This window comes from Chenopodium quinoa, unplaced genomic scaffold (assembly GCF_001683475.1).
Source record: "Chenopodium quinoa cultivar QQ74 unplaced genomic scaffold, ASM168347v1, whole genome shotgun sequence".
In the NCBI taxonomy this organism is placed as follows: domain Eukaryota; kingdom Viridiplantae; phylum Streptophyta; class Magnoliopsida; order Caryophyllales; family Amaranthaceae; genus Chenopodium; species Chenopodium quinoa.
The window spans coordinates 895,711-919,461 of record NW_018742963.1 but is presented as its reverse complement, the minus strand read 5'-3'; the positions used below and the strand labels follow the sequence as shown (position 1 = coordinate 919,461).

Below are 23,751 nucleotides of genomic sequence, written 5' to 3'. Positions count from 1 at the left end.
TGAGCAAAAAGATGAATAGACCTCGGTTTTGTCATTTAATAAGCAAATCCAAGCACCCCTTGAAAAATCATCGACAAGGGTCAGAAAATAGTGTGCACCACAAGTAGAAGGCAGGGGTGAAGCCAGGATTTTCAAGTGCTGGGGGCCGGACTTGTTGAACAGAAGATTGATGGAAAAATTTAAAATGTACTAGTATTTTATTGTTACAAAAAAAAATTACTTGAATCGTACACTACGATTTTTCATAGTAGCAAAATCATCAATCAAAGATTCAACACTAAAATCTACAACAATCTCTTTTTCTATGTATACTACCAAATCATCTCTAAGAAAATCATCCTCCATTTTACTCCTTAGTTGAGTTTTGACGATATTCATTGCAGAAAAGTCACAGTCACAAGTTGCCGTAGAGACCGGAAGAGTTAGCACAAGACGAATCAATCGATTAACAAGAGGATATGTAGACAATTTCCCTGTTGTAGTTAACTCTTGGCAAAGATGTGATAAGGTAGGTAACTTATCAAATTGCATATGTACACAAATATCCAAGTAAAAATGTGGCAACTCACATTCAAGTTTATATTTTTCTTGTTCAAAGAAGTCTTCAAGGTAATGCTTTTGCACCAAATGGCATATTTTATCAACATTAAAAGACTTAAAAGAGTCTTTAGGATCCAATGTTGCACTCAATATAAGAAGATCAATCATTTTTTCATCAAACCTATTATGAATTTCTTGTAGTTGCGAATCTGAAGCTGCAATAAACAAATCAACTCGATAATGACGCTCCATTGTTATTTTTCCACCTTAACGAGAACAACCTTTACCGGCTGTGTAAAGAGTAGTCATATCTGGAATATCAACATTATGCTTCTCACAAAAAGACTTAACCTTTTGAAACAAATTATCCCAACCAGTCAATCTAAAATTTTGTATCAAGTCTTTTGTTGTAGAAACAAGACTCATAGAATTCACTATATCTTGACCACGTCGTTGTAGAGCTTGGCTTTATTTCGCGGTCACCCTCAAAAGTTCCCTCATCAAGTGTAAAATAAAAATGAACTCAAAGGACATTAATGTATCATAAGCAGCATCAGCATTGGCACGTTGTTTACAATTTCCTCCTTTAATAATGGATAGAAGAACAGTACCTGTAGAAGCAAATGTCCTTACTAAACTGTTGATTGAATTCAAATGAGATTTCCATCGAGTATCAGCAGCACGCTGCAAGTTCCCTATTTGATTCAATCCTCTCCCAATTTGAACCTCGTCATTAGCAATCTTGTTTGCTAATTCAACATTTTGTGCAGCTTGTAACTCATCATGTCTTTTCGAAGATGCATCAACTATATTGACTATAATTGCCAATTTAGTGAAAAATTGTTGTATGCGAATCACTTCTGTTGTAGCTCTAACCAAAGCTAATTGAAGCCGATGAGCAAATCAATGAACATAGTATGCATAGGGTGAATCTTTCAATATTAAAGCTTTCAAACCATTAAATTCCCCTCTCATATTAGAAGCTTCGTCATATCCTTGACCACGAATATTTTTTGGGTTCAAGTTATGATAAGACAATACTTTATATAATTCTTGTTGCAAGGTTAATGATGAAGTGTTTTCCACATGAACAAGATCAAAAAATCGTTCTTTTAAAATTCCATCATGATTAACAAACCTTAAAACAATTGCCATTTTTTCTCTTAATGTCCTATCTTAGGATTCGTCAAGGATGACACAAAATTTTGATTCTCCACTTTCCTTTCTTATTTTATCTTACACTTTTTTCGCTAAAATTTGCAAAATCTCCTTTTGAATTGTGGACGACGTTTATGAAGCATTCCCAAAAAACAATAGTCTTAGTTAAATAATGTATGGGAGCACTGAATAAAAATACAAATCCTCTAAAAAAAATTTATAATGAGTACCTGGAGCATTTTGCAAAACGACTTTGTTCACATGTTTGTTGTATGAGGCTATAAATTTTATTAACTCAAGAAAGTTTCCTTGATTCTTAGAGTTAACAATCTCATCATGGCCTCTAAATGGACAATTTTGCAATGCTAGCCAACGAACTGCATCAATTGAAGTTTTTAATCGCAACTTGTTATTCTTAATTTCTTCTTCTATCTGCCCTAAAAGTGCTGGTTCAATATGTTGCTTTGTATTCAACAAGTCATCACATGCCTTTTGATTCTTATTGTGTTGGGAATTCGGACCTTTTGCCATATGATTCAAAAAGGAACAAACTTTTTTCTAATTAGTAAACCCATCATGGGTAAAACATCTGGTTGCTTTATTTGTAAAAAGAAAGCATGGAAAACAAAATGCAGGATCTTTTGATGGAGAATATTCTAACCAAGGAAATTGTTTAAACCACGTTGACTGAAATGAACGACGGTGTTTTTCTGACCCAGAATACGGATAATCATCTTGAATGGGTTGAAACGCTTTTAGTCTAAGATACTCCCTTCTTATTTGCTCATGCTCATTGGGATGATAGTCACTAATTTGTTTGCGTAGTCCGGGATCACGCTCAAGAGTACATGAGGTATTTATATCGTATGTTTCAACTCTTGGAACCTTTTGGGGGTTCTCAGTTACGGGAATTGAAGTAGTAGATCTTTTTTGCCCCTCAAAACTTGTGTTTTGCTCATTTTCATCACTCAAATTACTTTCGGTATTCAAATTTGCCTTTGAAGTGGAACCCTCTTCTTGTTGATTATTAACTTTTTTGTAAAAAAAATCTAGTGTTTTTGATTTCATGATTTAAACTATATCAATATAAAAACAACAAATATCAAATTAAGTAGCATATAACCCTAAAATTTAATCCTAAAGGTACATTCAATAAATTAAAAATTAGCCAAAATTATTAAATAAATAAACATATTAACCAAGTAAACAACTAATCACAATCATGTAAATAACAATAAGAAATTTATTAATTAAATGAAATTACATAATTTTAAAAAATTAATCAAAAAGAAGAATTTTAAAAAATACATGTTTTGGTTGATTTGCTTCTGAAAAATGGTAATTGATGAGTTGAATCTCAAAATATGATTGCCGGCGTAGCTTCGTATTAATTTCACGTTATTAAGTGTATTTGGAGCTTCAGCCAAATATTTGAGTGATGGGATTTGAACCCAGGCTCCTTGGGAAAAAAGCCATCATTACCCAACCAACACTTTAATACTATATATAATAATTTTAAGGGGGGCTAAGAGATATGAATTATGGGCTGCAAATCTAGGTCGGGGAGGTCGGGCCTCCACCAGCCCCCTCTCCTTTCGCCCTTGGTAGAAGAAGTTTCATACGACCCCCACATATCACAATGTATCATTTCAAAAATACGGCTAGCACGACTATCACTTATAGGAAAACTATTCTTGGTTTTCTTAGCTTGAGGACAAATTTCACATGCCTTATGTAAATATATACTACTAGAACTACCTCTAATAGCAGTGAGTAACTTGACAATTTTTTCCGACGGATGCCCCAAACGTCGATGCCACAACTCAAATGTAGAGACCTCCGAACCTGTGACCGCACATATATTTGGGATACACCGGAAATAGTAGACTCTATCTATTCGTTCACTGCCTCTAATTAGGCTCCCCGAGTTTTGATCCTGTATAGCACATAAAGAATTAGTGAATCGTACATAACAATGAGTGTCATCAATCAATTTAGAGACCGATATCAAATTGCAATTTAATTTAGGAACAAATAAGACATGTTCAAGAATAATTCCATCTGCCAAGAATACACGACCCTCCTTTGTAGTAACTGCTTGAGCACCATCGGGAAGGCCAACAGGGCATGGTAGAATGGATTGAATATCTAGTAGAGAGGAGTCGTCATCCGTCAAATGATAAGAGGCACCCGTGTCAATAATACAAGACAAAGAAAAATAATCACCGATCCTCATGTCTAGCGAACAATTGGTGGTGATATTAGTGTATGTTGCTGCCGTAGCGTGAGCAAGGACAGCAGCAGGCGGCGTGTGAGCGGCGGTAGTAAAGGGAGATCTTATTTTATTTAAATCAATTAATTGCTTAAATTATGTGCCGGTCAAAGTGTAACACTAATTAAAACACGGAGTGAGTATTCGTTAAGGTATTTTATTTCTCTCTTTTAATTACGCTTTCTTTATTAGATTTAGTTTTAATCTAGAGTTTGGGAATCTATGTTTAAACAATGAATTTTGATTCATATTATTGATATTTTAATTATTCATATCTCTAATTGATAGTGTTTTATAGCTCATCTTACAACCTGATTAATTGTTTGATTAATTATTGTTAATAAGAGTTTGAATCGAAAGATCATACTTTTAGAGGCATACCTACAATTAGCAATTCTGATTATGCTAGTGACCGCACTACATATGTTGAATTGGGAGCGTTAAGACCAAACCGTAGGCTTAGCAATAGCTCTAGATACTTGATTGATTGACTTATTAATGGTATTTTAATTTGATAGATTTAGAACTATAAGCGTGATGAACCATAACTCTATGCCTTCTTTATTAATTGTATTCTTATTTTAGTTTAGACTACCTTTCAATACCAATTCGTGACATAGTTTAGTTTCTCCAAATCCGTAAAATTAGATTGAATACCGTCTCCATGTGGATTCAAGTCATTCAACCCTACTTATCATACTGCGTTGTTAGTTGGTTTTATTATGAATTTATTTTTGACAGGTGTACGACAATCTATTAGTAAAATAACCTAATCTCTCATATATCTTATACTACATTTTCCTTGGCCTCTTTTCCTAGATAATTTATAGCCCTAATTAATCCCTTAAGTCATTGGAGATTACTGAATGAGAGGAGGTCTTTAAACACGCAAAACGGCTGTCTAGTAGTAAATTAAAGATATTGTCATTGGTATTAAAGTTGACTTTGTCAATTATTCTGAGATTAGGAAAGCTTATAGATTGGATATTGTTGTATTTAATGTGCAAGTGGGGTTAATGGAGTATTTTTAGTATGTAGAACAGAGCAACAATAAAAGGTTAATTAGTAGTGCAGGTGGATTTAAGAAACAAATTCATGTATACAACCCTTAGCTTGCACCCATAGGTAGTCTCTATTTAATTTAATGGTCATTGCGTGCTCATTTAATCATCCAAAAATAAAAAAATAAAAAAATAAAAAATAAAAACCTTGAGTATTTATATATGTATATGTATGTATATGTATATGTAATAATGTTCAAAATTAAAGGGGGGAAAAACAAAAGAATGACCGTGGTTCCATGTCAAAAAAGAATGAAAAATTTTATTTTATTTAAACAGCCAAAAAAATGTCAAATGTTAATCACTAGACAATTCCCGACCCATGCTTGGTCTTTAAAATTATTGATAATTGAAATACAGAATTTCTAGAGAAAAATAACACAATAGTCACACCGTGTGGCCGCTGACACACTCCAAAACAGTGACCGAGTACCCCTAATCGAGTAAGCCCTGACTGACCAAATAGCCCTTGACCGATCGAGTAACCCTTGACCAAATAAATCCTAATCAAGTAACCTCTGACTAAGTAACCCCAGCCAAACAGTATGGCCAGCCACATTTAAAACTTTGTGATAAATATTTAGAAGCGAATGGAGTATTGCGTTACGCAACCACAACGATTGTAAATTTGTAATATCCATATAATCATTAGAGAGCTACAAGCACTGGGCCGCTAGAGTAAGTCCAAGGCCTTATTATTTCTGCTGGACCATTACAAAGAAGGCCTAGCCTGATTCACGCCTAATAAATCATTATCAATCAATTCTATCACAAAGTTTCTAATAGATAGTGAGATTAGGGAGAAAAAAAAAATAAAGAAATGGATGCTGCTAATAAGAACCAAAGTATAACAGTTGGAAAATCAATATTAGTACCAAGTGTTCAAGAGCTAGCCAAAGGATCATTAGCAAAAGTTCCAGAAAGATATGTTCAACTTAATCAAAACCCTTTGATTATACAAGCTGATGATGATCTTCAAGTTCCAATTATCAACTTTGAAACCTTGATCACTCGAGATGGCTTTGAGTTAGAGAAGTTGCATTCAGCATGCCAAGATTGGGGCTTTTTCCAGGTACTTTTGATTTTACTTGTATAAGTTATTTCTTGAACACAATACTTTATTAGATTAGATTAGTCCATATTATGAGATGACTACACCATATGTGCTTGTTTTGACCCTTTATAAGGTGACCCTTTTATGACTCGTCTTGTGATCCTCATCTGATCTGTTTAGTTCATGTACATACATGATGTTTAACACATTTCCCTTTTGTATTCCTAGTGATTGGCTATTATTATTTTCGTATGTACGTTTGAGTGTGTCTAAATATAACTATATAAGTGTGCCTAGACTCGGTTCAGATGTATTGTTAACAAAATAAATTTGGTTGTAACTAAATATGAAGTATAGATAAAGTCAAATTCATATAATACTTTATCCGTTTTTCTTTTGATTTTATTGTTTTGACTTTTATGTTTGTTAATACACAATTTCAATCCTTTTTATCTCTAGTTATTGTAAAAAAAAAAAAAAAATTTAAAAATATCTCACGTGATTATATTTTACCCAACATATAAATCTATTATGAGAGAATGGATTGTGCGAATTTCCAATTGTTGCAACTACAAAAGAATCCTGAGAGTGAAAGAAGTAATAATAGATACTCTCTGTTTTTTTTAATGCATTACTTGGGTTTGCATGTTTGCCGAGAAACAGTTTTAACCATCAATTTTTTTAATCAGACACTAACAAAAATTATAAAAGTAGACATTCTGGCTAACCTAGTAACATATTACATATTAACATTTTTAATATATTGGTAATAAATAAACTTAAATCAAAAGTAATATATAAATAGTCTAAAAATCAAACTATCAAAGTGATATATTTTAAAAAAAACGGAAGGAGCAATTTGAATATTCTTGGATATGATTGATTGTGATCCATTCGTTTGTATTTTAAAAAAACGGAAGGAGCAATTTGAATATTCTTGGATATGATTGATTGTGATCCGTTCGTTTAAAAAACAAAAACAGGATTATATCAATAAAGTAACTAAAGTCTAAAGACAATTCGACATTAATCTTCGGTAATGTTCAATTATTTCAATAGCCCACCAACTTTGCCCAAAATAAAAGAAACAAAACCCACCTAACCCAACAATTGGAAATTTAGACCACTTGACATTTTTAATGACCTCAATGTTTCGTGCAAATGGTGCAATTTATGTGACATACGACCTTCGTTTATTCTATTTTCAATGTCCTTACTTCTTCACACGTTTGTACAAGAATTAAGGTAGATCGAGGAGAACAAGTGTTAGAAGGTAAATGAGTGTATGAAAAATAATGGATTAAAATAAGAGAGACATTGTAAAAAGATGAATAGGTGTAAGTAATACAAAGTGAATAAATAACGTAAGAGAGAGTAAAGTAGGGGTGAGCATAACAGGGCAGGGTACCCTATTAAAATTCTTGAAATTGAAACATGTTGTAACAGGTTCCTCTAATTGGGAACCAGAATCGGTTGAACAAGTTCTTAAAATTGGGAATCGGAACTGGAACCTATAGCAACTGGTTCCGATTCAAGTTACCTTGTCTTGTAATATACCTAATAATTTTTTACAGAGTTAGTTTTTCTTAAAAAGACTAAATGGTCACTAATTTATATATAATGTTTATAAGTTGCAAATAAAACAAACTAATAATAATTGTTGAGCAAATTTAATAAATATATTAATAATTGTAATTTGATATTTATTAGTTACAAAAATAGGTTAGAATTGGTGTAAAATTTGAACTTAAGTGACACTTTTATCAGGTTACATGGTATCCTTCTAATTTGGGTCTAAAAAATCGAGAACTTAAACCGGAATCTGTTGCAACAGGTTCTCCATTTTGCTACTCGGATCCAGAACCTCTTATACAGGTTCCGGTTCAGGGTACCTTGATTTTTCACTCACCCCTTGAGTACGTAAAGTGGATATGGAGTATTTATTTTGGGGTAAGAGGGGTAAGGTAGTAATAGAGAATTGCATTAAAAAAAAAAAAAAAAAAAAAAAAAAAAAAAAAAAAAAAAAACTTACTCGTTTTTTTTCATATTTTATTTATGTTAGGAGCTTCATGTTTGTATTGTCATGCATTTCCGGTAGTATTAACGTCTCTTTCTTTCAAAAATAAAATAAAAATAGTATTAATGTCTCTAAAATAAAATAAAATAAAATAAAAACTTACTCGTTTTTTTTCATATTTTATTTATGTTAGGAGCTTCATGTTTGTATTGTCATGCATTTCCAGTAGTATTAATGTCTCTTTCTTTCAAAAATAAAATAAAAATAGTATTAATGTCTCTAATTATATATGTTGTATTATTAAAAATTTTAAGAAGTTAATGTTTTAAAATATTATATATCAACACTTCATCAAAAAAATAAATATTATATCAACACGAATTAATAAGATTTTACTTATCTATAATTTTTTCAACGTGAAAATAAAAAAAGTTGTCAATCGAGATTCAAGAGTATGTAAATAATTTAATATTTCTCAAGTGACGATTAAAAGAGAACGTAGAAAGTATAAATTATTATTATTATTATTAGTATCATGTGTGGCCATGCGGGCAACACATATATGATTCTTTATATATATAAATACTTTATATTTGCCTGACAAATAAAATGAAAATCTTTTCATATTGAATAATCTAAATACAATGAGTTTAGAAATTTCCTTTTATGTGTCACCAATCACATATTTACTAGCTCCATATCTTATAGTGTGTCTCGTTAAACTCAATAGTGATGCTGCAAAAATATATTTATTTCTGTAATTTAGTATGTACCCATTGCTAGACAAAAAAAAAATTATTGGATTTATTAAATTTCTTATGTAGCAAAAAGGTGATGAACACCTAATGAAATATGGAACAAATTCAAAGAAACAAATGAAGTATTGATTTAGAATGTTGGGTCAAATTTTCTCATTAGTATTCACACACACACATATATCATCATGGGCAAATTCACATACAAAAGTGCCAATATAATCAGTGCAACAAAAATATGGAATTAATAAACGTTCATTACAATTTTATTTTATTTTTTATTTTTTCAAATTTTACGTATCTAGATATCACCATGATATAATTATGTGCAGCTTATAAACCATGGGATTGACACATCATTGCTGGAGAGATTTAAGTTGGAAACCGAAGAATTTTTCAATCTGCCACTTGAAGAAAAGAAGAAATATTGGCAAACACCAAGCGAGGTGGAAGGATTTGGGCAAGCCTTCGTTGTATCTGAAGAGCAAAAACTTGATTGGGCTGATATTTTCTTCTTGACCACACTTCCTAAACATCTACGCAAACCCAACTTGCTTCCCATGCTACCATTGCCTTACAGGTTCGTTCCCTTTCTCCTATCCAACTTTTTGCTATACATATTACTATGTAGTATGCACTCATGCAAATGCACATGAAATACGCCAAGAAAAAATAAAATAAAAAGAAAAACTATGATGGAAGATATGAAAATTTATTTACAAACACAATTTTATGTATATAAGTATAGTTTTTTCAAGAAAATAAAATGCGTAAAAATTGAGGATTGAGGATTTGGAGGATTGTGGTGAAAAATTGGAAAAGTAACTTGATTTTGAATTTAAACAACTTCCTTTCAACAATTTGACCAAATTTTTATTTACGGACTACAATTTTAGTCAAATTGTTGCAACAAAAAGTGAATTAAGTAAATAATTGGCCGTTACATATCTCCATGTCAAGGGTTCTCCCTAATAACTCTGATTAAAGGTAGTAGAAGTGTAGTCTGAATGGGTTTAATAATAATTGATTTAGGATCAACAAATGTAGTCATATCATTTTCATTCATAAAAATTTATTTGTGCAAAATCAACATGTCTAAATAAAATTTCGACCCAAGTCTGTTTAGATATGTATCCTAGTATCCCTAATGAATCATGCATAATTCTACATTTATAAGAAATTTGTATTGTGATCTGCTCTTTCAAATCCAATTTGAATACTTATTGTCGGCAATTCCAACCATAGGGATACTATGGAAAATTACTCAATCCAATTGCGAAACTTGGCTTTGAAACTTATTGATTGCATGTCAAAAGCTCTAAAGATTGACACTAAAATAATGAGAGAAAGTTATGGAGATCATGAGGAAGCGCATCAATCTTTGAGGATGAACTATTATCCACCATGTCCGGAACCAGAGAAGGTCATCGGTTTAACTCCTCATTCGGATGGTGTTGCTCTTACTATCCTTCTTCAATTCAATGAAGTTGAAGGTCTTCAAATACAGAAGGATGGCAAATGGGTTCCTATTAATCCCCTCCCTAATGCCTTTGTTGTTAACATTGGGGATATCTTGGAGGTAAGCAATTTATTAATGTAACGTTGATCATGCGATTTTAAATTATTATTATGAAGTTTTTATTTAAACATACACTTGTTATTTTTTAAAAATAAATATGCAAAGATTTCATTAATTAATCCATGGGCATCTAATGTTGGCTTGGTTTATTTTATTTTTTTTGTACCCCGACAATCCTAACTTCCTAAGCTATATTATCCATACTTTTATGCTCTTCAAATACGCATGTATTATTTTCAAAAATATACTTTATTAACTTTAAACGTATTTTCTCACCATATAATTTTTTTTTTGTTTTTGTTTTTTTTATTTTTTAGTAATTTTAACTTTTATATTCATATCTAAAGTAAATATATTAATGTTCAATGTGTCTTAGATTATGAATAAATTAGATAGAGTATCAATGCATAACATGTTGAATTTGTAGGTAGTCTATTCATCTCGCCCTTGAATTTATTACATATTTAATTTGTTTTCACTTTTTTTTTTGAAACAATAATTTTCATACAAGTGTGTATGTCTTGTTCTTTCCACGAATTTCCATTACCATTCAATATCAGAAGAAGAAAGCATGATTCCACAATTTTTTAGAATATAAAACGTACCAAAAGGGCGCATTTCACATAAATTTTCTAATTCTTAAATTTTTACATGCATGAAGATTATGAGCAATGGAATATACAAAAGCATATTGCACCGGTCAGTAGTGAATGAAACAAAGCAAAGAATATCAGTTGCTGCATTTCACAGCCCTGCTTTTGATAAGGATATAGGCCCTATTCCCAGCTTAATTACGCCTAGTACTCCAGCTCGATTTATACGGGTTAGCGCGACTGATTACTTGAAGGGTTTATTTACTCGTGCTCTTGACGGGAAATCCTACCTAGACGTCATGAGGATCAATAAACATGATGCTTAGTATTACGTACGTATTAGATAAGAAGTTAGCACGAGTTTAATTATAATGTGTAACGATATTTGCACTAATAAGAATTTGATGATTGCATGAGAAAATCATATATAAATCAGTGTAATAAATTAAAGGTTTTGTTTAACTTATTATTTTTGCTTTTAGCTTATCATTTTCCTATGTTTGATCCAAACTGAGTCCGCCTGGAAATTCGTATTTCACTTATTATCAGGTTTAATTATTAACAAAATGAAAATTAACAAAATAAAAATTTAAAAACATACATTAAAATTTAAAAACATACATTAAAATTTAAAATTTGTTGTTCCTTGTTCTTCATCCATGAATCAAAATAACTACATATATATATCATCATCAAACTCTTCTATGATTCGTTCGCTAATTGTATACACACAGTTAAGATCGATAATGGCCGAATTTTCTTATCGTAACTTGTTTGATCCGAAAAATATATAAAAGAGTAATTTGAGCGATCATGTTTGTATATAGGGCATTGACCTATGTATTAGTCCGATAATACCTAAAGAATGTAGTTTAATTTTGTTCTCGCAAGACCTAATGTTTTTTTTTTGACGGGAAATGCTCGAACATTATTAAGCAACAGCAAGATCAAAAGCGATTGCAGTGTTTACATCAGTGGGTGCTTCTTCGAGCCACACACGCATTTCTACATAATTCTTACTAATACGAGCTAAAGTATGAGCAGCTGAATTCCCCTTTCTACCAATATGCGAGTAAGCAATGAACTGACAAGCCCCAGCAAGATGCAGGATGTCATTTACAATAAGACCAAAGTAGGAATTGTCACTCTTTCTGCTGTTAAGGTGCTGGATCAGCTTCAAATTATCAGATTCATGGGTGAGTTTATTAAGACCAGCTTCAAAAGCGACCCCTAGGAAGTGTCTAGCAGCCATAGCTTCAGCGATATCCACATCATAGCAGCCCATCAATTTATGGCAGGTAGAGAGCAGGACATCTCCTACATTGTCACGAACAATACCACCCAGGCCAATAGCTTCATTCTTGAAAATCATAGCATCAGTGTTTAGTTTATGGAAACCAATGGCAGGGGCAGCCAACGTTGAGGCACTTCAGGTCTGCAAATGATCTCAGAGGAGAGAGAAGTGTTTGCCTTCTCATATTCACCAACAATGCTTACAGCTCTTCGAATAACCTCTTCAACCTGAACCTCCTTCTTTTCAAAACACCAAGCATATCTTTTCAGCCATATACCCCAAAGGATACACCAGAAAATATTCCACCACAGTTTTTCCTTCAGAATCCCACCCATATTCGTACACCAAGAAGAAAAGGAGTGTAAGTTATCAGCCTGGAATTGCAGTCTTAAAGGGGACAGGTTCCAGCAAGCCTTAGCTGCTTCACAAAAAATCAGAGTATGCTCAATAGTTTCTGCAGCATCACCACACATCAGGCAAATATCCTCATCACACATTCTTCTTTTCTTCAGATTGTGGCGAACAGGAATAGCTCTTTGCAGCACTCTCCACCCAAAGTGCTTAATTTTTGGTGGGACATGGGCATTCCATGGATGTGCAAGATCGACCTAATATTAGTTTGGACAATTTTAAATCTTAGATTGTATTTTATCTCGGTTTTCTTTTTTTTCCTTAATTGATACTTTGATAGTCAATAAAATTGTCGCCTTTGTTCGAAAACGAACAAGGCCATTACTTAGTAAAAAAAAATATGGATTCTCACTAGTCACTTATTTGTTGTTATTAGAAAATAAATAATGGAAGCTTATTATATCAATAAATCACTTATATGATTTCTTAGGTCACATATTACAACACCCACAAATTACTCTCCGATTATAACTAATATAAAACATGATTTGGAGAGTAATTTAAAGATATTACTGTCACGTGATTACGTAATGCTTTTCAAAACATAGACTTGCAGTGGGAGAAGTACATATTTAACTTTTATTTATTAACTAATAAGAGTAATATTAGCTTTCAAAATTGAACCATTTGAGAACTCTTCATACAAAACATCAACCATGAAACCTAGGCTACATGATTATCACCCATCGTCCCCAATGTCACATTTAGATTATGTCGAGTCATCATCACCTATCTACTTATCACAAATGATAAGTAGGGCAAATCCAAAACAAAAGAAAAATATGTGTTAGCATAAACGCTATGTAAATACCAATGCTAGATACGTAAAATCAATTTACTTATGTAAACATGCTTTTGTAAGATTTAGCATTTGTAGATAATAATTTATTCAATCATTCCATTAATAGAGATTTCACATTTAAAAACGTTTAGAAATATTTCAAAATTATCAACATTCCAAGACCAATGACTTTTCAAAAATAGATTCCAATAGAAATGGAAGATCAATACTTTCATAAATCATTTTCCCAACATAAGTGTGCACACCTCCCCAAGCTAGTGATCTTTACATAGTGCTATAATTAGGGAAAAGACTAGATCATGCATAGCTCATAACCTTATCAATTTTATCTCTGCATAGTGGGAGTCAAGAAATCCAAAATATTCAATTTGATAAATAAATTTGATAAATCAACTTTCCAATTCTCATACATGGGATGCTTTCAATAATAACATTTCCTTTTTAAATAATTTAGTAATCAATTAAAATTATAAACAAGCTTATAAAACATTTAAATATTTAAGATCAAGCAATCGTTTTTATTGAAGAAACATGCTCCAAAAATTTATTTCATAAATCATTATTTAACATTCAAACATTGTATGTAAATCATTCAACACATAAGCTTGTAAAATTCACATTATTAAAGATCTAACCATATGTACGTATATATCTTGATCTTTAATTTACAACTATTCCACCAAAATTTAGAATCACGAACGATCTTCTAAACAAACATTATATGAAGTATTTTAAAAAAACATCAAATATATATGAAAACGTATAAAATCATAAATTAACAATAGATATTAATTTTAGAAAACTAACCACAAAACAATTTAAAGTAACAAGCCTAACGAGAAGGTTCACGTTGGAAAGAAGCACACAGATCTTGCGGAGGGATTATCTCATAGTATATAACTCTGAATTTATTTGAAATGTCATGCTACCCACGACTCACTATTAGCTCCCTCCTTCCATTTCCCTCTATATAAAGACATCAACCAGCATGCCTTCTCTTCACCACAACAAACCAATTCACTCTTTCTAATCTACTCAATACCTCATCACTCTTTTCATTTTTCTCCTCATCAATACTCCCTCCGTTTCTATATGATAGTTCCATATGAAATCAATCACATAAAATAAGAAGATAGAGAAAAATATTTAGAATTTAACATTAAAGTACAAAAACCGTGTAGTTCATAATTAGTTTTGCCTTCTTCAAATATTTTTATTTTTTGTTGGGAAAACATCAGCCATAATTGCATAATTCAAGGGAGGAATTTCCTTATTTAGATCCATGTCATCAATCAACAAACAATTAATTTAACCAATCAAAATTTAATATGTATAAAATAGGAAATAAAAATCAAGTTAAAAATGAAATACATTCAATATGAATAGATCTTTTTGAAATGCGCAAAATAGTATATTATGGGACTAACAAATAAAAACGGAGGGAGTACTATTTAAGTTACTACTATTAGGGCAATCTTTCTTCTACTAAATGCACTAATAACCTACTTAGGGCATCCTTTCGGCGTAAAAATAAATTAAATGAAACAAATCATAAATTCGAATGGTAAGAGGGAGGTGACAGAAGAGAGTAAGCACACATGGTGCTTTTCTTGCATCATTTTTATGCTTGAAGCTATGCTGTCTGTCTGTCTGTCTCCCCCACCTGCCAACCCGTCTTGCTCTCTTCCTCCCCCTTTCCTTCCTTTTATTTTCCTCTTTACCCGTTTTTGCTATGTAAATGAAATAATTTTGAGGTTTTATTATGATGATATTGAATATGATTTTAGGGTTTATTTAATTTTTATTAAATTACAAAGTATTTTATAGTTTTTACTGTTGAGGTGGCTGATCAGCTAGTTGCAATCTAGGTAATATTTGATTGATTAAGGTTGTACTATATAGTAATTATTATTTTTTTTGCAAATTAATTATTGATCTTAGCTGCTAAAAGTTGTATTTTCTGCATAATATTGCATGATTGTTCCTCATATAATGATTAAGAGCAAATGGAGACAGATCAAGTGATAATTAATCAAGCGTGAAAATAGGGAAGCAAATTAAGCCGCAGATTAACGATAGTGATGTTATAGTCAAGGGTTTGCAATGGACTCAAGAACATGGACCATTAGCAACAACTTGTATGCCATGAGGTTTTGTTTACCAGAAAGTTTGTAGTCTTTTAAGTTGGACTAGGAGCATGCTTTAGCTTCTAATTAATGTTTTTATGAGCAAACTAAGGATATTGTTATAACGGATGTTTGCAATGGAACGATTTGGGAACTCACCCTCAAACATAATGTAAAATAAATACCAAAACACGATAATAAAAAAAGACAATGTTTATAAGGAAATTTAGATTTCCTCCCCTTATATAAAAGTACTATTTTATTAAGTTCCTACAAAATAAGACAATAACCCTCTTGATGATTTTTCCTCTAACTTCAATAAACCATCATTGATTTTCACTCTCTAGATGATTTTCCTCCTCAATAAAATCATCATTGATGAACCATCATTGAACCATTATAATTTTCTAGTAAGCCTAAACCCCCTGATATAGGCTAACCCAGAAACCCACATCAATTAGGATATTATACTAGCTTGCTCCCCAAGCCAAAAGAATCCTAGATTTTGATTATATTCCTAAAATCTATGTAGTTTCCTAATTACAAACCTCATCTAACTATGAAAGCGTAAAAGATATAAATAAATAAAAGATACAATATTTCTTTTCCCAAAACAAATCTTAAGGGTATTTGGTAAGTTTAGTTTATTTCCTAATAGATATTAATTTATTTTTTTATTTTTTTTATCATAAAGGGCTACTAATGTGAACAAATATAAATTCAAAATTAAGGAATTGGAATTGGAATTATTTTTATAATTCTTATTGTTTGGGTTGATTGAGATTTTTTGTACAAGAGTATATGTTCATGATTTTAGATTTAATTTCTAATAATTATATAATTAGTCTGTTTACTTTGTTAATCATTCTTCTTAATTTTTCTTTCCTTTTTTGATGGGACATTATGTTCTTGTTAAATTGTCTACTTTTTTTGGGGAAATTCTCAATGGTAGCCTCCAACTATTACGATATCGAAATGGTAACCCTACCTTTTTGGATTTATAAAAAGTAACCCTAATTAAGAAATTTATCCCAATTGTGACTTTAATGAGGGTTATTTGGTTAAAAGATTAAACTATGGTTAGTTTTTTTTTTTTTTTTAAAAAAAAAACAAATAAAATAAAATAAATAAAAAGAAAAAAAAAAAAAAAAAAAACCCACTAACCTCAGCCCTCGCTCATTACTTCTTTTACTTCATTAGCCCTCGCTCTCAAGTGCTAATACGATTCCTCAAGCAATTTCAAAGGATCCAACTACAAAACGAGAATATTACACTCTGCAAACTTAGCTCCATCCATCACCCTTTTTTTTTTGGGAAATTCTCAACAGCGACCCCCAACAATTGCTACGTATCTATGGTAACCCCCCTTTTTTTGGATTATACAAGATGACCCTAATTAAGAAATTTATCTGACATATGACATTAATGAGTGTTATTTACTTTACAAAAAACTAACTATGGTTAACTAAGGTTAAATTATTTAAAAATAATAAAATAAAATCAATTTCAAAAAAAGTTAAATTATTTTTTAAAGAAAAAAATAAATAAAATAAATAATTATTTAAACCACCACCGGCCCAAACCTTCCCCGCCGCCCCTGACACCCTCGCCCCGTGGCTCCGGTCACCAGGATCCCCAGCAGCACCGACGGCTCGCCTGAACCCCCTCCCCTAAAGCACCAAACCGCCTCCCTCACCAAACTAGGCAACGTCACCCTCGAAAACCCCAGGTTCCGACCGTCGTACCCACCCCCTGCCGGAGCACTCCCTTTCCCCGCCGAAAACACCCCCACCCTATTCCCACCTTGCCTCTTCCCCGATTCCCCCTTCCCCTATCCCCCTTCCTCTTCCTCTACCCCCTATTCAATTCGTTAGCTTTTGATTAAAATTAACGTAATTTGAACTTGGTTTTCAGATGAAGATGTGAGTGAAAATTGAAACCTGAGCAAGAACGCTGATAATTGTGTCACGTATTTTAGAAATAGGGTTGGGCACGGCTGTCAGACCACGTGGGTTGGGTTTGGGAAAGGGGGATGGCGTTTCGAGTTAGGGGTTAGCTGGGTTTCGTAAATTGGGTTGGGTGGGGCTGCCAAACCGTGGGGGGTTTCGGGGTTCGGTGGGTGGGGGGCTGCTAGACTGGGTGAAGTGGGTAGGGGGGTCTGATTAAGGTTCTAGGTTAGGTTAGGTGGTAGTGTCATGGTAAGGTGGTGTTGGTGAGGTGGTGGTTACAGAGAAGGTGGTGGTTATGGAGTTTTTCAGCGGTCATGGTAGGAGATGAAAGAGGAGAGAGATTGAAGAAAAGAAAAGGAGAGAGTGGGCTGGCCGGAACGGTGGAAAGTGAGGGGAAGGAGGAGAGGTTGGCCGGAATCAATGGGGGATCCGGGGTTGGGATTAATTTTTTTAATTTTTCGTTTTTTACAAAAATATAAATATAACCATAGTTAATATCTAATGAAATAAGGTTATGAGTGGGATGAAATTGTTAACTAAGGTCATCTTGTATAATCCAAAAAAAGGGGGGTTACCATTGGTGCGTAGCAATTGTTGGGGGTCGCCGTTGAGAATTTCCCCTTTTTTTTTAACTCCCTTAATTTTTTCCTCATTGATCCGAACGTACAATTAGCCCATGAACGTAAAATTTTAATCCCACACAAAATAAATATTTTTCAAATTTAAAATAAAATGTCTAGCTACATGCTTATCATTGGAGTGAAGGTTTTATGTCTTCGTCATGTGCAATTACTAGATATATAATGGATCAAATTATAGAGTTAATTAAGTTCATTCTTTTGGGTCTTCGTTTTAACATAGCTAGAGGTATTTACGACTTTTGGACTAGTAAAATAACCCAAAACCCAATTGAACGGATCCTATAAGGTCACTCAAAGGGCCTAGATTGAGCATAGGAGGAAAAGGCCCATGTTGGGCCTCATCTCTCTAGGTGGTCGACCATGTGGGATGGTTGGGAGGGTTTCGAGCTTTCTTACCTAGTCTAATTATAATATGATTATAAATGGACTAGGTCCTAGGATTTTAGATACATAGTTGACTGTTAATCAAACCCGAGTTAGCAAACACGAAACTAGCCCTCTCAAACTCTCTCTCTCTCTCTCTCTTTCCCTTTCTCTCTTTCTCTCTGTCCTCCTTGCGCCGGTGTATGTTCGGTGGTGGTGGTGGTTCGTAGTGGTGGTGGTTGTCCACAAAGGTGGTGATTGTGGTGTTTCCTCCTTCATCTGACCAATATAGCATTGGTGGACGGCTAATTCGAATCCCGTGGACTAAGTAGAGGAGCAACGTTACGGGCTCTAAGCTATTCTCTCCCTAATTGTCAGTCAATTGCAATGTGGAAATCACGCTTCAAAGGTATAATTATGTGATTCTTGTGTGTTATGCATGCGATCTTGTTTTAGGTGCGTCTGAATGTGATTCATGAAATTCTTCTTAGAGTGCCTAAATCCCTATTGTGGTATCAGTTTCTCTTGCATGAACACGCTTGATTATAATAATACGATTATTTTGAAGTTCATGTTCATAATTTTATAATCAATTAAGAGGGAGAATTAATTTAATTATGGGTCAATTATTATTTTAAATGTGATTTAACGCTTGGAATTGATTAAATGTGATTTAATTTTGCTCAATATACCCTAGAAAGGACCGAAATTTTTACCTTAATTGGTTCGAAAATTTCGAACCCTAACCCTAATTTTTCCAAAAATTTCGAACCTAATAAGCCCTAAAAATACGATTTTATGTGCTTGTTTTGTTCAATTTGGTTTTAAATATGTTTCATGAATTTAATAGCATTGATTTGATATATAAATTATGAATTTTACATGATTAATGAATTAATTTAAGTGTTAAATTAAATTGGGATTAAATTTCATGAAGAACTCTAATTTAAAATTGAATAGAGATTTTATTTTAAAATTCTTGGACTGATTTTGATTTAATTTTACAAAGGTTGTTTTAATTAAATAAAAAACACAAAAAAGGGGAATTTTAGTCGGCAACCACGGCTGGGTGGCGCAGCCACAATGGCTGCCAACCGGAGGTGTCAGTCCGAGAAGGAAGGTGGAGGGCAGGTGGTTCGATCAAGGGCGGTAGCCGTGCAAGAGTTGCACGCTGCTGTCGTAGTATGGTGTCCAGCCACTATGGCTAGCCTTAGCTGGCCACGCAAGGTGACTTGCAGCTACAGTTGTTGCTACTGCCATAAGGCAGTGGGTGCTAGTCAGGCCTCAGCCACCGAGGCTAGCTCCGGCTGGCCAACCAAGGTGGCTGGCGGTGGTGCGGCAATTTCAAAAAAAAAAAATGATTTAATTATTTTCAAAATAAAAATCAGATTTTAATTTTGGGATAAAATCAAATTTCAAAAGTTGTTATTTTGGTGATTATCCATAATTAAGTTGTTAATTTTGGATAGAGTTTGTTGAGTTTTTTTTGAGCAATATTCCAAAAGGACAATAATTAATTTAAATAATGTGATTATCCCATATTTATTTTAGGAAATAATTGATTTAAAAATTATTTGATTGGCTAGTAATTAGGATAGAATCTCCTAAATTAGTTAGGATAATCATAGAAAATAAATATGATTTATCTTTCCATATTAAAATAAGATTTGATTCTATCTCATACCAAATTTGAAATATATGATATTCTATAAATGGTAATGAATAATATACGATATTTTCTAATTACGAATTAAAAATATGAAATATCTTAGGAATTGCGTTGCCTTCATTAATAATATTCGATATTTTAGTTTAGGCAAGCATGTTGAGTGAATTTATTATGTGGCACTTTTTACAATATATGATATTATTATACTATATTTAGACTAGTATGGCCCATAGATTCTAAATACGATTTTGCGCATCGTGATGTATTTTTGTAATCTAAATACGGTCTGTGTATTTTTAAGTATTTTTGTAACTTTTTGTTTAAAGTAAATAGATTAGTTATTTAAACAATTTAGTCCAAAAGAAGCCTATGAAGTGTAGGCCCAAAGGAGCAAGGTACGTGGATGGAAATCCATGAAGGTTAAAGTGGGAGCATTTCAAGTCTAATTTCTTAGGACTAGGGGGCCATACTATATCATGCTTTATTTTATGCATTAGTAGAATATGCATGCTAGGTTTTATTTATGTTGTTGATGATGTGCTAGAGTTCACTAAATTAATCACAACATAATAAATCTAGGTCCCGGTAATATTGAGATTGCTTTTTCAATTAAAAACCCAACAACTCTTTGATAATTAATGATGGGTCATGCCAAATTTGGGTGTCATTTTTATATCTTAGGTAACTTGGGGTAAATCAAATTTTACAATTTTAATTGGTTGTGCCTCAACAAGATTACCTAAAGAGTTTAGAATCTTGAAGCAAAGGGTAATAATTGAACATGAGATGGTTAATTATTCAACCAAAAGTTGCAAGAGTTGCAATCAGTAAAGAGTTTACTCACCTTGAAAATGTAATGGTTGATGGTAGGGCCAAAGTCCGGTCAATTATCACACAAATAAAGGATGTTGGAATCACTTAATTCAATTGGGACCATTTAATATTGAATAAAGTGCTTTAAAATAACCTATTAATTTATTTATGGTGCTTTAATGTTTATTAAACATATTTATTGAATTTTGCCTTATTCTATCGTAGATTGGTAGTCGTAACAATGACAACAGTTCTATTTACAATCTTTGACCTTTCCTTGAGAAGGATAGGTTGACAAGAGACAATTTTTCTAACTAGGAAAGAATGCTGAGACTTATTCTAAAATCTGAAGGTAGGGAGGATGTCATTGACACCTCATTGCCTGCTGCATTGCCAGAAAACGCTACTGAAGCTCAGAATCGTAGGCATAAGGATGTTCTTGACAGAGCTGTACCAATCACTTGCCTGATGCTAGCAACTATGGAGCCTGGGCTTCAAAAACGTTTTGAAGACCAGGATGCATACACCATCATACAAGAACTCGAAGCCTTGTTTAAGAAACAAGCACAAGTTGAGAGGTACGAGCTCCATCGAGAGATTTTGGACTGTAAGATGGAGAAAGGTGCAACACACTACTAGAAATAGGTCTATTTCCGACGGACATGAATTTCCGTCGGAAAAATTAGAAATTCCGACGAAATTTTTATTCCGTAGGAAATTTCCGACGGAATATATATCCGTAGGAAAATAAAGGATTTCCAACGGATTATTCCGTCGGAACGTTAAATTTCCGACGGAAAAAAAATCTGTCGGAATGTTCCGACGGACTTTTCCATCGGAATATCAAACTTCCTACGGAAATAAAATCCGTCAAAAACTTCCGTCGGAAAATTCTGTCGGAACATTTATGTTCCGACGGAATTTTCCGACGGAATTCAGGTTAAAAAAGAAAAAACAAAACCCTACATTTAAAAGCCGGATCTCTTCTCTCTCTTCATTCCTATTTTCTCACTCCTCTATTCCGCCTCTTTTCTCCTTCTCCCTCCTTCTTCCTCCTCTCCTCCTTCCCTTCTCTTCTGGTTTCTACTTCTCCTTCCTCTCATCTCCTCGCCCTTCTCCCTCCTCTCCTCGCCCTCCTCTTCTCACGTTTCTCTTCTCCTCTCTCATTCTCTCTCCTTTCCTCGCCCTCCTCTTCTCACGTTTCTCTTCAAAACAACCACCAGCACCGTGCTCATGAATTTCAGATCACCGTACGTCACCTCCACCAACACCGTGCTCACCGTACACCACCACCACTGTCATTCAAAGTTAATGGTTTTTTTGTTCAAACTCGACCTTGAAAATTCCAGATCTGGAATTTTCATGGTCGAGTTTGACCATTTAAACCCAACAAAGATGAAATTTCAAAAGGTATGTTTATTTTTATTTAGTATTGTGAGTTAATTTTGAATTCGTGGGTTTATTTGTGATTTGGTTTTTTTTTTTGGCTTTTATTTTGAATTTCTGAGTTTTTTTTGGCTTTTATTTTGAATTTATAAGCAAATTTGCTGATTTTGATTTTTGTATATTCAATTTTTCTGTTTGAGTATCAGATCTATTTTTTTGTTTTTTTTTTTATTTTGATTTTGTATATTCAATTTTATATTATTTAATTTGCTTATTAGATCTGTTTTCGGTTTTTTGTTTTTTTTTTTTTTATGAATTTTCGTTTTTTTTTTTTTATTTCTGGGTGGCGGTGGTCAGGGTGAAGGTGGTGGCTGTCCGAATGTGGTTTAGGTGGAGGTGGTTGGGTGGTGTGGGGTTAGGCGTGGTGTGGGTGTGCATGGGTGGGTTGGAGGTGGTTAGGCGTGGTGGTGGGTGTGGGTGTGGGCGTGGGCCGGTTTGGGCTGGTGGTGTTGAAAAGGGTTTTTGGGTGGCTAAAAGTGGTGGTGGTTGTTTTTTTTTTATGCTGTTTCTGACGAAATTTCCGTCGGAAGTTTCCGGCGGATTTGTACCCCGTCAGAAATTTCGGACGGGCTTTCCAGTGGCCGGAACACCTCTTCCGATGAGAAAATTCCGTCGGAAAACTCAGTTCCGACGGAAAAGGCCGTTTTTCCTACAAATGGGTTTACGACAACCTGTTCCGACAGAATTTCCGTCGGAAACGGGTTTTCCGACGGATTTCAAGGTGTTTTCGACGGAATTTTTCCGTCGAAAATGGCCTGTTTTCTAATAGTGACAGTTCATAATCATGTTTTCAAAATGATCGGCCTTATTTAAAATATGGAAAAACTGGGGCACCTATATAGCCAAGAGATGGCTATGGACATCATTCTCCATTCACTTCCAGATTCCTTTAATTAGTTTATCGTGAACTTTAACATGTCTACAGCTGATAAGACATGAAATGAGTTACATGCTATACTGGTTAGTGCAGAGAAGAAAATTCCTAAGAAAAATAAGAAAGAGGTTCTTATGGTCCAGAAAGGGAAGGGGTTCAAGAATAAATGGGCAAAAAGCAAGGGTAAGGGCAAGAAAGTTGCCAAGAATCATGAAAAGCCCAAGGCGACTGCAAAGCCCAAGCCAGCAGCTGAAAGCGAATGCTTTTATTGCAAGAAGAAAAGGCTTTGGAAGCACAATTATTGCTCAAAGTACCTTGACTACCTTAAGAAAAA

The 23,751-nt window shown here is 33.4% G+C and overlaps 2 protein-coding genes across 2 annotated transcripts; one reads left to right on the top strand and one right to left on the bottom strand.

The window, feature by feature from the left end:
* Window positions 1-5,709: 5,709 nt before the first annotated feature.
* On the top strand, window positions 5,710-11,491 carry LOC110728820 (protein SRG1-like). Its single transcript, XM_021908488.1, has 4 exons — window positions 5,710-6,103; window positions 9,190-9,437; window positions 10,103-10,436; window positions 11,098-11,491. The coding sequence occupies exons 1-4, from the start codon at window positions 5,852-5,854 to the stop codon at window positions 11,353-11,355; spliced, it is 1,092 nt and encodes a 363-aa protein (XP_021764180.1). The 5' UTR covers window positions 5,710-5,851; the 3' UTR covers window positions 11,356-11,491.
* Window positions 11,492-11,960: 469 nt separating this feature from the next.
* On the bottom strand, window positions 11,961-14,641 carry LOC110728871. Its single transcript, XM_021908542.1, has 3 exons — window positions 14,579-14,641; window positions 12,500-12,931; window positions 11,961-12,389 (listed from the first exon to the last, which is right to left on the bottom strand). The coding sequence occupies exons 1-3, from the start codon at window positions 14,639-14,641 to the stop codon at window positions 11,961-11,963; spliced, it is 924 nt and encodes a 307-aa protein (XP_021764234.1).
* Between the last annotated feature and the right edge of the window lie 9,110 nt (window positions 14,642-23,751).

Bases quoted from the DNA above. Each gene is read 5' to 3' on its own strand.
- LOC110728820 (XM_021908488.1), top strand. From the start codon at position 5,852: ATGGATGCTGCTAATAAGAACCAAAGTATAACAGTTGGAAAATCAATA. The intron at 6,104-9,189 runs GTACTTTTGATT...AATTATGTGCAG, and splicing joins AAGATTGGGGCTTTTTCCAG to CTTATAAACCATGGGATTGA. The intron at 9,438-10,102 runs GTTCGTTCCCTT...TTCCAACCATAG, and splicing joins ATGCTACCATTGCCTTACAG to GGATACTATGGAAAATTACT.
- LOC110728871 (XM_021908542.1), bottom strand. From the start codon at position 14,641: ATGGAACTATCATATAGAAACGGAGGGAGTATTGATGAGGAGAAAAAT. The intron at 12,932-14,578 runs GTATTGAGTAGA...AACTAATATTAG, and splicing joins AAAATGAAAAGAGTGATGAG to GTCGATCTTGCACATCCATG. The intron at 12,390-12,499 runs GCAAACACTTCT...ATGATTTTCAAG, and splicing joins TTGTTGGTGAATATGAGAAG to AATGAAGCTATTGGCCTGGG.